At 66.2% G+C, this 10,908-nt stretch overlaps 3 protein-coding genes across 4 annotated transcripts; 2 read left to right on the top strand and 1 right to left on the bottom strand.

The window, feature by feature from the left end:
* The first annotated feature begins 358 nt into the window (after positions 1 to 358).
* LOC142052258 (cathelicidin-B1-like) lies at positions 359 to 3,853 on the top strand. The gene is made up of 4 exons (XM_075082001.1): positions 359 to 3,033; positions 3,231 to 3,335; positions 3,480 to 3,563; positions 3,718 to 3,853. The coding sequence occupies exons 1-4, from the start codon at positions 2,797 to 2,799 to the stop codon at positions 3,844 to 3,846; spliced, it is 555 nt and encodes a 184-aa protein (XP_074938102.1). The 5' UTR covers positions 359 to 2,796; the 3' UTR covers positions 3,847 to 3,853.
* On the top strand, positions 3,853 to 5,257 carry LOC142052259 (cathelicidin-3-like). Its single transcript, XM_075082002.1, has 4 exons — positions 3,853 to 4,461; positions 4,659 to 4,766; positions 4,892 to 4,981; positions 5,095 to 5,257. Exons 1-4 carry the CDS (start codon positions 3,865 to 3,867, stop codon positions 5,188 to 5,190), a joined length of 891 nt encoding a protein of 296 aa, XP_074938103.1. The 5' UTR covers positions 3,853 to 3,864; the 3' UTR covers positions 5,191 to 5,257.
* A 1,085-nt stretch (positions 5,258 to 6,342) lies between these two features.
* Positions 6,343 to 9,597, bottom strand: LOC142053855 (cathelicidin-2-like). 2 transcript variants are annotated; one of them, XM_075086097.1, is made up of 7 exons: positions 9,001 to 9,597; positions 8,750 to 8,860; positions 8,581 to 8,664; positions 7,607 to 8,460; positions 7,422 to 7,529; positions 7,234 to 7,317; positions 6,343 to 6,482 (listed from the first exon to the last, which is right to left on the bottom strand). In XM_075086097.1, exons 4-7 carry the CDS (start codon positions 7,778 to 7,780, stop codon positions 6,372 to 6,374), a joined length of 477 nt encoding a protein of 158 aa, XP_074942198.1. In that variant the 5' UTR covers positions 7,781 to 8,460; positions 8,581 to 8,664; positions 8,750 to 8,860; positions 9,001 to 9,597; the 3' UTR covers positions 6,343 to 6,371. The 2 variants fall into 2 exon arrangements, with proteins under 2 accessions (XP_074942198.1, XP_074942199.1); XM_075086098.1 differs by lacking the exons at positions 6,343 to 6,482; positions 7,234 to 7,317; positions 7,422 to 7,529 and having other exon boundaries at positions 8,272 to 8,457; positions 9,001 to 9,256.
* Between the last annotated feature and the right edge of the window lie 1,311 nt (positions 9,598 to 10,908).

Below are 10,908 nucleotides of genomic sequence, written 5' to 3'. Positions count from 1 at the left end.
GAGTCCTAGAATCACAGGATCATTAAGGTTGGAAAAGACCTCAAGGATCATCAAGTCCAACCCCCAACCCAACACCCCCAGGCCTCCTAAACCACGTCCCCAAGTGCCACGTCTGCACGGTGTTTGAACCCCCCCAGGCACGGTGACTCCCCCACCTCTCTGGGCAGCCTGTGCCAACCCCTGACCCCTCTGGCAGGGAAGGCATTTCCCTCACACCCAACCTAAACCTCCCCTGGCGCAGCCTGAGGCCGTTCCCTCTCGCCCTGTCCCTGGTGACTTGGGAGCAGAGACCAGCCCCCCCCTCACTCCAGCCCCTCTCAGGCAGCTGCAGAGAGCGAGAAGGGCTCCCCTCAGCCCCCTCTTCTCCAGGCTAAACCCCCCCAGCCCCCTCAGCCGCCCCCCAGCACACTTGTGCTCCAGACCCTGCCCCAGCCCCGCTGCCCTTCTCTGGACACGCTCCAGCCCCTCCAGGCCCTTCTTGTCCCGAGGGGCCCAAACCTGAGCCCAGCATTCGAGGTGGGGCCTCCCCAGGGCCGAGCACAGGGGCCCCATCCCTGCCCGGCTCCTGCTGGCCACACCAGGGCTGACACAAGCCCGGGGGCTGGTGGCCTCCTTGGCCACCCGGGCACTGCTGGCTCATGCCCAGCCGGCTGTCAGCCAGCACCCCCAGGGCCTTCTCCGCCGGGCACTTCCCAGCCCCTCTGCCCCGGGCCTGGGGCGATGCCTGGGGTTGGTGTGACCCAAGGGCAGGACCCGGCCCTGGGCCTTGTTAAACCTCACACAACTGGCCTCGGCCCATCGATGCAGCCTGTGCAGGTCCCTCTGCAGAGCCTCCCTGCCCTCCAGCAGATCAATGCTCCCACCCAGGTTGGTGTCACCTGCAAACTCACTGAGGGCGCCCTCGATCCCCTCGTCCAGATCACAGATGAAGACATTAAACAAGACTCACCCCGACACCGAGCCCTGGGGAACCCCACTCGTGACCGGCCGCCAGCTGGGTTTAGCTCCGCTCCCCACAACTCTCTGGGCTCGGCCCAGCCAGTTTTTACCCGGGGAAGAGCCCACCCGCCCAAGCCTGAGCCGCCAGCGTCTCTAGGAGGGTGCTGTGGGAGACAGTGTCGAAGGCTTTGCTGGAGCCCAGGCAGACACACCTGCAGCCTTTCCCTCACCCACCAGGCGGGTCCCTGGTCACAGAAGGAGACGAGGCTGGTCAGGCAGGACCTGCCTCTCATGAAGCCGTGCTGGCTGGGCCCGAGCCCCTGGTTGTCCTGCACATGCCTGGTGAGCTCACTCAAGATGAGCTGCTCCATGACCTTCCCCAGTACTGAGGTCAGGCTGACAGGCCTGTAGCTCCCCAGATCCTCGTTCCGGCCCTTCTTGTAGACGGGCGTCACATCGGCAAGCCTCCAGTCATCTGGGACCTCCCCTGTTAACCAGGGCTGCTGGTAAATGATGGAGAGAAGGTCCCAAGGAGGCCCAGGACAATGGTCAAGGGGCTGGAGGAGGTCCCAAATATGGCCAGGATAAAGATCACGGGGCTGGAGAACTGGCTTTAGGAGGAAGGACTGCAAGATTTGGGTCTCTTCTCCACAGAGAGGATAAGGCTTGGGGAGGACCACATCACGGTAGGCCAGTACTCCAAGGGTGGAAGCTTTCTCCTCACAAGGAGCCACATGGAGAAGACATGGGATGATGGGCACAAGTTGCACCAGGAGAGGTTTCATCTCAACTTAGGTTGTACAGTGAGACCAGTTAGTCACTGGAAGAATGTCCCTGGGGACGTGGTGGAGTCCCTGTTGCTGGAAGTTCTCAAGATGAACCTGGATAGGGAGTGAGATAATCCCATTTGGGTCTCTTCTCCATGGAAGGTTGGACCTGGATCTTTCCAGGGCCAACCTGGGCTGTCCTACGGGTCTGTGATTGATGGCATCCGTCCATGGGGACTTTCCACCAGTTCTGACCTGGGCCAGCTTGTCCGTGCTTGATTTATGGGCCTCTGGGAGAACGTACTTGATGGTCTTCACCGGCCAGGAGCTCCGAACCTGTTGGGTGGCTTTGGGCTTCCCCTCACTGCGCACTGCAGTGCTGACAGGGGTTGAACAGGGGGTCATCTTCTGGGCAGGGTGCCTCGATGTCCTCCTGGATGTTCCTGCTTGGCCTCAGAGAGGGTGAACACTTCCGAGGCTGGTGTTTGGTCAAACCCAGCTTGTTTGCCGTGAAGGACAGATGTCTCTGCTGCTCCGCCCAACCATAAAACACCTCCGGGGGCTGGAAAGCCCCAGCCACGAGGCAGGGTGGCCTCTTTACCCAGACCCGTGGGAGGACAGGGGGGATGAGAAACCCAACGTGGTGTCACCCTACATCCCCATCCGACCCAGGCTGGCTCTTTGGTGGTCTCCCCGCCCTGGCACGGTGGTTGGTGGTACCCGGACCACCTCCGTGGCCATGTTGTGACTAAATTCCACCCGTGTCCTCGCTGTCACCCTCCCTGGGGATGCGGTGTCCTCCCACAGGGACTCCTGTGGCAGGGAGACCCCAAACCCTGTGGCCTTCCTTCTGCTGAGCCCCGGAGGTGGCCGGCAGCACCCGTCGCGGGGCCTGGGACAGCCATTCCGGTGGCCTGGGGGCCAAACGGGGACGGACTCGGCTCCCGGCCAGATTCAGCCCACTGGGTATTTCCTGGAAGCATGAGGGGGAAGCATCAATGTTGGGGAACGCCCGTGAAGGTGCCGCCGGCACGTCCACGGCAGCGCCCATAAAAGGGGCTCCGCAGCACGGCGGGTGGCAGGAGGCAGGATGAGGCCGTGCCGAGCGGTGCTGCTGTTCCTCCTGCTGCTGGGGCTGGCCAGAGCCACCACGCCGGAGCCGGATGAATCCACGCCAGGCTTGGATGGATCCTTCCTGCCGACCCCGGCGGGGGTTTGGGTCGTGAGCTATGAGGATGTTGTCTCGGCAGCCGTGGAGCTGCTCAACGCCAGGGCCGTCAGTCCCTACGTCCTGCAGCTCCAGGAGGCCCACCCCCAGCCCGGCTGGGTGAGTGCGGAGCTCCTCCATCCCGGGAGACGCACCGGGCCCTTCCCAGGGCTCCGTCTGACCCGTTTTGGGGCTGGGTTTGCCCCATCTCCAGGCTGGATGTGGCCCCTCTCAGGGCTGGATCCCACTTTTTGGGGGGCTGGGCGCTGGGGACAGCGGTGCCGTGGGTCCCTGACGGATCCTGTCCCCTCTCCCAGACCGGAGACCTGCAACGCCGGCAGGAGCTGAGCTTCACCGTTGAGGAGACCTTGTGCCGGGCGCCGGGGATGGCCAACGCCGCCTGCAGGAGCCGCTGGCTCGCGGTGAGGCTTCATCCCCTGTCCAGCATCGACCCCGACGGGGGGTTGGGGAGCAGCCCATGGGGAAACTGAGGCACTGGGGGGGGGGTGGGTTTTGGGGCTCCCTTCGGTTGCAACTTTCCCATCTCTCCCTCTGCTTCCCCACAGCCGGTGAGTTGGTGCCAGGGCTCCGTCTTCCTCGAGCAGCAGCAGCCCGTGGTCGAGCTCTCCTGTGAGAAGGTGCCCACCACGGTAAGAAGGTGCCCAAAATGGCACCGACCCCACCGTGTCACCCCGCTCCCCTCCCCGGCTGCCTTGGGGGTGGCACGTCCCCAGGAGGGGGGTCACCAAGACACCCCACCCCCTCCAAAACCCCAAGGTTTGACACTGCTGCTTCTCCTCCCAGCTCGGCCGTACGCGGAAATCCAAGATCAGGGACTTTTTTGGCAGGCTCCGGGAGCGTTTCAGGGGCTTCTTCCAGTGCAGCAAGATCTGGATCCGCGACAAGCTCAACCTCAAAAAACCCAAAGCTTGAGTGGGCACCGCCATCGCCATGTCCCCCCGACCATTTGGCCCCCACCCGGGCACTCTGCTTGCAATAAATGTCCCTGCAACACTCCTGGTGTCACCCTGCGGGTCCCTGCGCCGCCCTGTCCCCCCCTGCGCCCCGCCGGGGAGCGGGGACAGTCCCCAGGGGCTCACGGTCCCACAGACACCCCCAACCCCAGACGAGGGGCTCCGAGGGCTGGGGACACCCCACGAGCGGGGCCGTGTCCCCGAGGGGGACCAGACGTGCCACCGCCTGCCTGCGGGACACGCTCGGGACCCCCCAACCCCGTGTCTCCCCCCAAAAAAACTGCCACTCTGTGGGCTGGGGCCAGGCGTTTCCGGGGGGGGCAGCCGAGCCCCGGGGCGGGTTCCCCAACCTCCTGGCGGGGATAAAAGGGGCCGCGGGGGGTGGCGGTGGGGGACAAGGATGCCGAGCTCCTGGGTGCTGGTGCTGGCGGTGCTGGGGGGGGCCTGTGCCCTCCCCGCCCCGGCCCCCCTCGCCTACACCCAGGCGCTGGCCCAGGCCGTCGACTCCTTCAACCAGCGCCCCGAGGTGCAGAACGTCTTCAGGCTGCTCAGCGCCGACCCCGAGCCCAACCCGGTGAGTGCCACCGCCCTGGGGACACCGCCGGGTCCCCGTGGGGACATGGGGGAGGTCCCAGAGCCAACGCACAGTGGAAGGTTTTGGGGTGGGATGCAGGGGGATGCTCTCCCCACGTTGGGTCCAGGCACGCAGTGATGGGTGGCATCTCTCCCTGGCGGGTGCCACCATCCCCGTGCCCGTGCCCGTCCCTGCAGGACGTCCAGCTCAGCTCCCTGCAGCGCCTCAACTTCACCATCATGGAGACGCGATGCTCGGTGCGCTCCGGCGCCCGCCCCGACAGCTGCGAGTTCAAGGATGACGGGGTGAGAGCCTTGGGGGGGGGTCATGGAGGGGGGGTCACCCACCTGCCGTGGGGTCCCCAGCCTGGGGACGGTGCCCCGCCCCGACTCTGTGTCCCCGCAATCAGCCCCCCCCCGGCTCTCTGCAGGTCATCAAGGACTGCTCCGCGCCCGTGCCCGTGCCCCAGCGTGGCGGCCACCCCGTGCTCGACATCACCTGCGTGGATTCCACCGTGGATGTGAGTTGGGGGAGCCCAGGGCTGGGGGTGGGGGCAACCCCAGGGCCTGGAGGGGAGGAACTGGGGGGGTTCCCGTGGTCCCCCACACCCCATGACGCCTCCTCTCCCCGCAGCCCGTCCGTGTCAAGCGCTTCTGGCCGCTGCTGAGGGTGGCCATCAAGACGGTGGCCACCGCCATCAACATCTTTAAGGCCATCAAGGGGAAGTGAGACTCCCCCCCTCCTTGAGGTGCTGCCATCTCAGGGACCCCCCTATGACACCCACCTCCCCAAATAAAGCTGCTTCCCAGCCCCGCTCTGCCTTTTCCTGCTGTTGTCACCCCGCTGGAACGTGCTCGGAGAAATGGGGTGGGTGATTGGGGGGGTGGGGTGATGCTGATGGGGGAGAGTCCTGGGGTGGGGGGAGCAGGGTCACCCCCCTGGATCGGACACCGCCAGCTCCCTGGGGCCTCATCCTGGCACTGGCCTCATGCGGGGGCTCGCAGCCCTGGGACTGAGCCCCCCACTGTCCCACTTTGGGGACCGGAGGGTCCCCTGGGAGCCTGTGCCAGGCGCGGGGGACCCCATGGCAGGGGGGGCAGAACCCCTTGGGACCATTGGCCCATCGCAGGGGACAGGGGGGACGGGAGATGATGGGAGGGGATGGGGGGAGGGTGGGAGGGCACAGGTGGGGACAGGAAGGGACATCCCCAGGGCCCCACAGGGCCCCCGGAGATGGGGCTGCATCCACCACCCCGGGGTGGCCGCTTTCAGGTCATGGGGGGTCCCCCCACACCCTGTCCCCGTGTCCCAACATCCCCGTCCCAAACTGCTGGTGACGGCCCCAGTGACGTGGCCAAGGTCGATGCCTCGAACACCTGGGGCAAGGGTGCACCTGGGGGGGGGGGTGTGTGTCTCGTGGGAGCTGAAACCCCCCACCCCATCCCTCCTCTGTGCCCTCCCTGGGAGGGGGGCACACAGCCCCGGTGCCAACCCCCCATGCCATCACCACCAGTTTTGGGGGGACAAAATGCCAGGGGGACGATGACGCCGTGGGGACAATGACGCCGTGGGGACGATGGGGGGGTGGGATGTGAATGGCTTCTTTTGGGGGGGGGGGGGAGGGTTGGTCCCCTGGGGGGCTCCCCAGAGCAAAGTCAGGCCCTGTCCCCAACGCCGGCCCCCCCCGTTCCCTCGGGACCAAGCCCTTGATCCTCACGGTGGGGACATCGGGGATGTGCTGGGGTACGGGGGCTGCACACAGAGACGGCAAGTGACGAGGGGAGAGGAGCCCACCTGGCTCCTGCCCGCGCCCCCTCCCCGCGTGCCTCAGTTTCCCCCCCGTCCCTGCACCCCGGAGGCAGCGAGGAGCCCGGCTCACGCACAGCGGCCGTCACGGCCCCTTTATTCGTTCAGCCCAGGCGCAGGGAGCCGCTGGCTTGGATGTGGATACTGATCTTGGGCCGAAAGCGTCGGATCCTGCCCAGGAACCGCCCGAACCGGCCCCGCTGGATGAGAACCGGCTGCCAGAGGGACAACGGGGTCACTGGGGTGGGCGGGGGCTGCTCGGGACCCCACGGCTGGGACCCCACACCTGGGACCCAGCACCCAGCCTTCCACAGCTGGGACACAGCACCCTGTACCCGGGATCCTGCACCCAAGAGTCCACACCCGGGACCCCACACCCAGGAGCCCACACTGGGGATCCCACACCCGGGACCCCACACCCGGCACCCTGCACCTGCACCTGGAATCCCACACCCAAGAATCCATACCCGGGATCCCACCCAGGACCCCACACTCAGCATTCCACACCCAGGAACCCACAGCAGGGACCCCACGCTCAGGAGCCTGCACCCAGCACCCTGCACCCACGTCCCCACAGCCAGGACCCCACAGCCAGGACCCCACACCAAATTCCCTGCAGCCACCACCCTGCACCCAGGCCCCTGCTCCCAGCACCCAAGTCCCTGTACCCGGGAACCACACCTGGGACCCCACACCTGGGTCCCTGCTCCCCTTGCAAGACCCAGGACCCTGCACCCAGCACCCTGTGGGTGGCCCAGGATCCCCCCAACCCACCCTCTACCACCCACGGGCTGGAGCCATCTCGGTGGGACAGAGACATTGGGAGGGTCCCTTTTGGGGGCGGTAAACCCCCAAGATGCAGAGCAGGAGGAAGGACATCAGTGCTGGCACCCCGAAACCCCACCGATGGGTGCCCCCATACGCGGTCAGTGGGTGCTGGGAGTGGGTGCTGCCCCCCCAACTCACGTCGTTTGAGGCGTCAGTGCAGCGCAGATCGATCTCGGGGGAGGTCTGCAGGAACTGCACCGGCCCCCAGCACTCCTTGATGACCTGGGAAGGTGGGGGGACACTCAGCATCACGCTGGGGACGCCGGGTGAGGACACCCAGGACCCCCCTGGTGTCTGTTCCCCCCCTTCCTCATCCTCATCCTCACCCCATTCTCCTTGAAGTCGCAGTCGTCGGGGTTCACCCGGATGCTCGGGGTGCACTCCGTCTCCATCATGCTGAAGTTGAGTCCCCGCAGCGTGCTCAGGTCGACGCCCTGTGGGGTGACGAGTGGGTGGGTGGGTGGGGGGTGTCACGAGCGGGTGGGGGTGTCACGAGTGGGGTGGCACTCACCGGGTTGGGCTCGGGGTCGGCGCTGAGCAGCCTGAAGACGTTCTGCACCTCGGGGCGCTGGTTGAAGGAGTCGACGGCCTGGGCCAGCGCCTGGGTGTAGGCGAGGGGGGCCGGGGCGGGGAGGGCACAGGCCCCCCCCAGCACCGCCAGCACCAGCACCCAGGAGCTCGGCATCCTTGTCCCCCACCGCCACCCCCCGCGGCCCCTTTTATCCCCGCCAGGAGGTTGGGGAACCCGCCCCGGGGCTCGGCTGCCCCCCCCGGAAACGCCTGGCCCCAGCCCACAGAGTGGCAGTTTTTTTGGGGGGAGACACGGGGTTGGGGGGTCCCGAGCGTGTCCCGCAGGCAGGCGGTGGCACGTGTGGTCCCCCTCGGGGACACGGCCCCGCTCGTGGGGTGTCCCCAGCCCTCGGAGCCCCTCGTCTGGGGTTGGGGGTGTCTGTGGGACCGTGAGCCCCTGGGGACTGTCCCCGCTCCCCGGCGGGGTGCAGGGGGGGACAGGGCGGCGCAGGGACCCGCAGGGATTGTGGTGACACCGGGAATGTCGCTCGTATTGGGTTGGTGCCCCCCCCGGCTTGCACAACCCCAGGCTTGCCCCATCCCTGTTGCCCAATGCTGGGGGGTGCCCCCCGCCCCCAACCTGTGTCACCCCCACACTCGCACACGTATGACCCCAAAAGATCTTTATTCCAGCCCCGCAGGGGTCAGGGGGCCACGGGGTGTCCCCGGGAGGGAAGCGGCGGCAGGTGGCCGAGGTCGTGGGGGTGGCTGCGAGGATGATGATGGGCGACCAGGGCTGGTGCCGAAGGCTCGCAGGGTGCCGGGGGAGCGGGGCTGGGTGCTGCTGCCGGGCTGCTGGGGGGAGAAATGAGGGTAGGCTTCACCCCACGGCCAAAAAACACCCCCAAAGTGGTGGGGGGATGCACGTCCCCACCGCTGGCTCCCCCCCGAGGACGGGGGACCCCAAGCCCTCACCGACTCCCGGCCACACTCCACCATCGACAGCGGCACGTCGGGCAGGAAGGCGAAGACGGAGACCTGGGCCGTGCACCGCTGTACCTGGGGGACGTAGCGACCCTGAGCACCTCGGGGACACCCTTCTGTCCCCGCTCCGCGTTTCGGGGGGACCCGGTCCCGCACTTACCCTGCCCGGCCGGGTTTGGCAGCCGGCGCCGCGGCGGTCGGCGAGGGTTTTGGGGCAGGCGGGCTGGCGGGCGGTGAAGTTGATGCTGAAATGGGTGCCCCAGTCGAACGTCTGCCGGTGGGGGGGGGGGGGAAAGGATGGAGCTGTCGGTGGCTCCTCAGCACCGGTGGGGGAAAGGGGTCCGTGCCGGGGTGGGTGCCCAAGCCGGGGGTGCCCGGCTGCACCCACCGCATCGCCCACCCCGCTCCTACCGTCCTGGCAACTCCCAGCAGCTTGAGCAGCCGCAGCTCCTGCCCGTGGGTCTCCAGCACCGACCGAGCCAGGTCGCGGGGAGCCGGCAGCCCCGGCGGGACCGCGGCGCCCGCCGCCAGCAGCACGGCTCCCAGCACCAGCGCCATGCGGCCGCGGGGAAAGCGGGAGGATGAGGGGATCGGCCGTCACCTCGGCTCGGGGCCCCCGGCTCGGCCGGCTTCGCCTCCAGGATAAACACCGGGCCCCCGCCGCGGCGGGGAAGGGATCGGGTTGCCGGTGTTTTCCTTGGCGTGGTGCCGTGGTGGGAGCTCGCCTGGATCTGGCTGGGATGCGGCGATGCCGGAGGCTCGCCTGGGCCGATCCCCCCTTCGCGGCCCCTTCCCTTTGTCCCGCTCCCCATTTCGCGGCAGGACGGTAAAACCGGTGCCTCCGGGATCCATCCAGCCACGCTCGACGTCCCGCTCCTCCGGAGCCGGCAGCGAGGGCATCCTCATGGCTCCTACGGAGAGAAAAGCCGGCAGCGCCCTCCCCTCTCCTTCTTTCTTTCCAATTTTTGGGTTTTTTTTTCAAATCCCTCTCGCTCTGCTCAAGCTCAGACTCATCTAACCACCCCATCCCCAGACGGCGATCACGCCATCGCGCCCGGAAACCCTCCCCACCTCGCCCAAAGACGCCGCGCCAGCCAGCCAGGGGATGAATTTCTCTCTGGTTTTAATATCAAAGTGCCCTTTTGGGGTGGGGACGAGGGCTGGTGTGCGCAGGGGGAAGAAGCAGCATGGCCGAAGCCCCGGGCGCTCGCCCGGTGCGAGGGCGGTGGGTGGGGGACGGCAGCGCGGTTTGCAGAGGCAGAAACGTGCTGCTATTACGAGGATCTTTAATGCATTTTGCAGGATTTGGGGGTTTTCCTTGAATTCGAGGACGTGGGATTCTCCGAGGGCTACCCCGAGCGGATCACGCTCTCCCAGTTTACGTTCCCCGGGTGAGCGGGGCTCGATTCCCCAAAACCCGGTATTTTTCTGCCCTCAGACACCAGCAGTTTGGGGCTGAGGCCGGAGGCGCTGCAGCCTCGCTGAAGGGCCAGAGCTCCCCTTTCGCTTTGGTTCCTCCACAAAGGAAAGAAACCCGCAGGGGACAAAACCCAGGGAGCTCGAGCAGCGTGGCCGGAGGGCAGCGAGGCCCCCGGGACCGGCCTGGGGTCATCGCCCACCCCGGCTTTAGCCGCTTTTGCAAATGTATTTGATCCAATATTCACGTTTTTAGGGCAGGAAGAGACGCTGGGAGGGAGGACGGGCGCGAGCCGGGGCACCAGCACGCCGGGGGAGCGGCCGCGCTCCCCTCAAAGCCTCCCCTGCGCGGGGCGGCCGTCGCAAGGACGCGTCCTGGAGAAGGTGCCAAGGGGTGGGAGATCAGAGGCAGGCCCGAGGCGTCGGGAGCACGAGCTACGCAACTCCGCCAGCGGCGCCCGAGGCGGGGGAACGCCGGCAGAGAGACGGAAAACCACCCCGCGGCCCTTCCCTGCGAGGGGACGGAGGCTGCCCCTTCCGCAAAGACCCCGCCGCGGCCCCAGCTCCGTTATTTCCGCGATTCACGGCCCGAAAAGCAACTCCATTTCGATTCCAGTGTTTGTGGGTGGGTTGTTTTTGTGGTTGTTTTTTTTTTTTTCTTTCCAAGAGTCTTAGCAGCATGGAAATCCCAAATGAATTCCCCCTCCAGTGAACCCCACGTTTGGTATACATGGAAGAAATATATATATATACCGACAAATTACATTTATAGCCAGATACGCTCATTATATATACCTAAAATATACATAGTACCTGAATATATATAGACATCCACATATACACCCAAAGTCAAAATCCCAAGTGACGCTGGGAGTCGGGTATGAACAAGCTGGGGGGGGGTCT

Source organism: Phalacrocorax aristotelis, chromosome 2 (genome assembly GCF_949628215.1).
Source record: "Phalacrocorax aristotelis chromosome 2, bGulAri2.1, whole genome shotgun sequence".
NCBI classification, from domain to species: domain Eukaryota; kingdom Metazoa; phylum Chordata; class Aves; order Suliformes; family Phalacrocoracidae; genus Phalacrocorax; species Phalacrocorax aristotelis.
The sequence above is the reverse complement of the archived record's forward strand: the minus strand, read 5'-3'. Positions and strand labels throughout refer to the sequence as shown.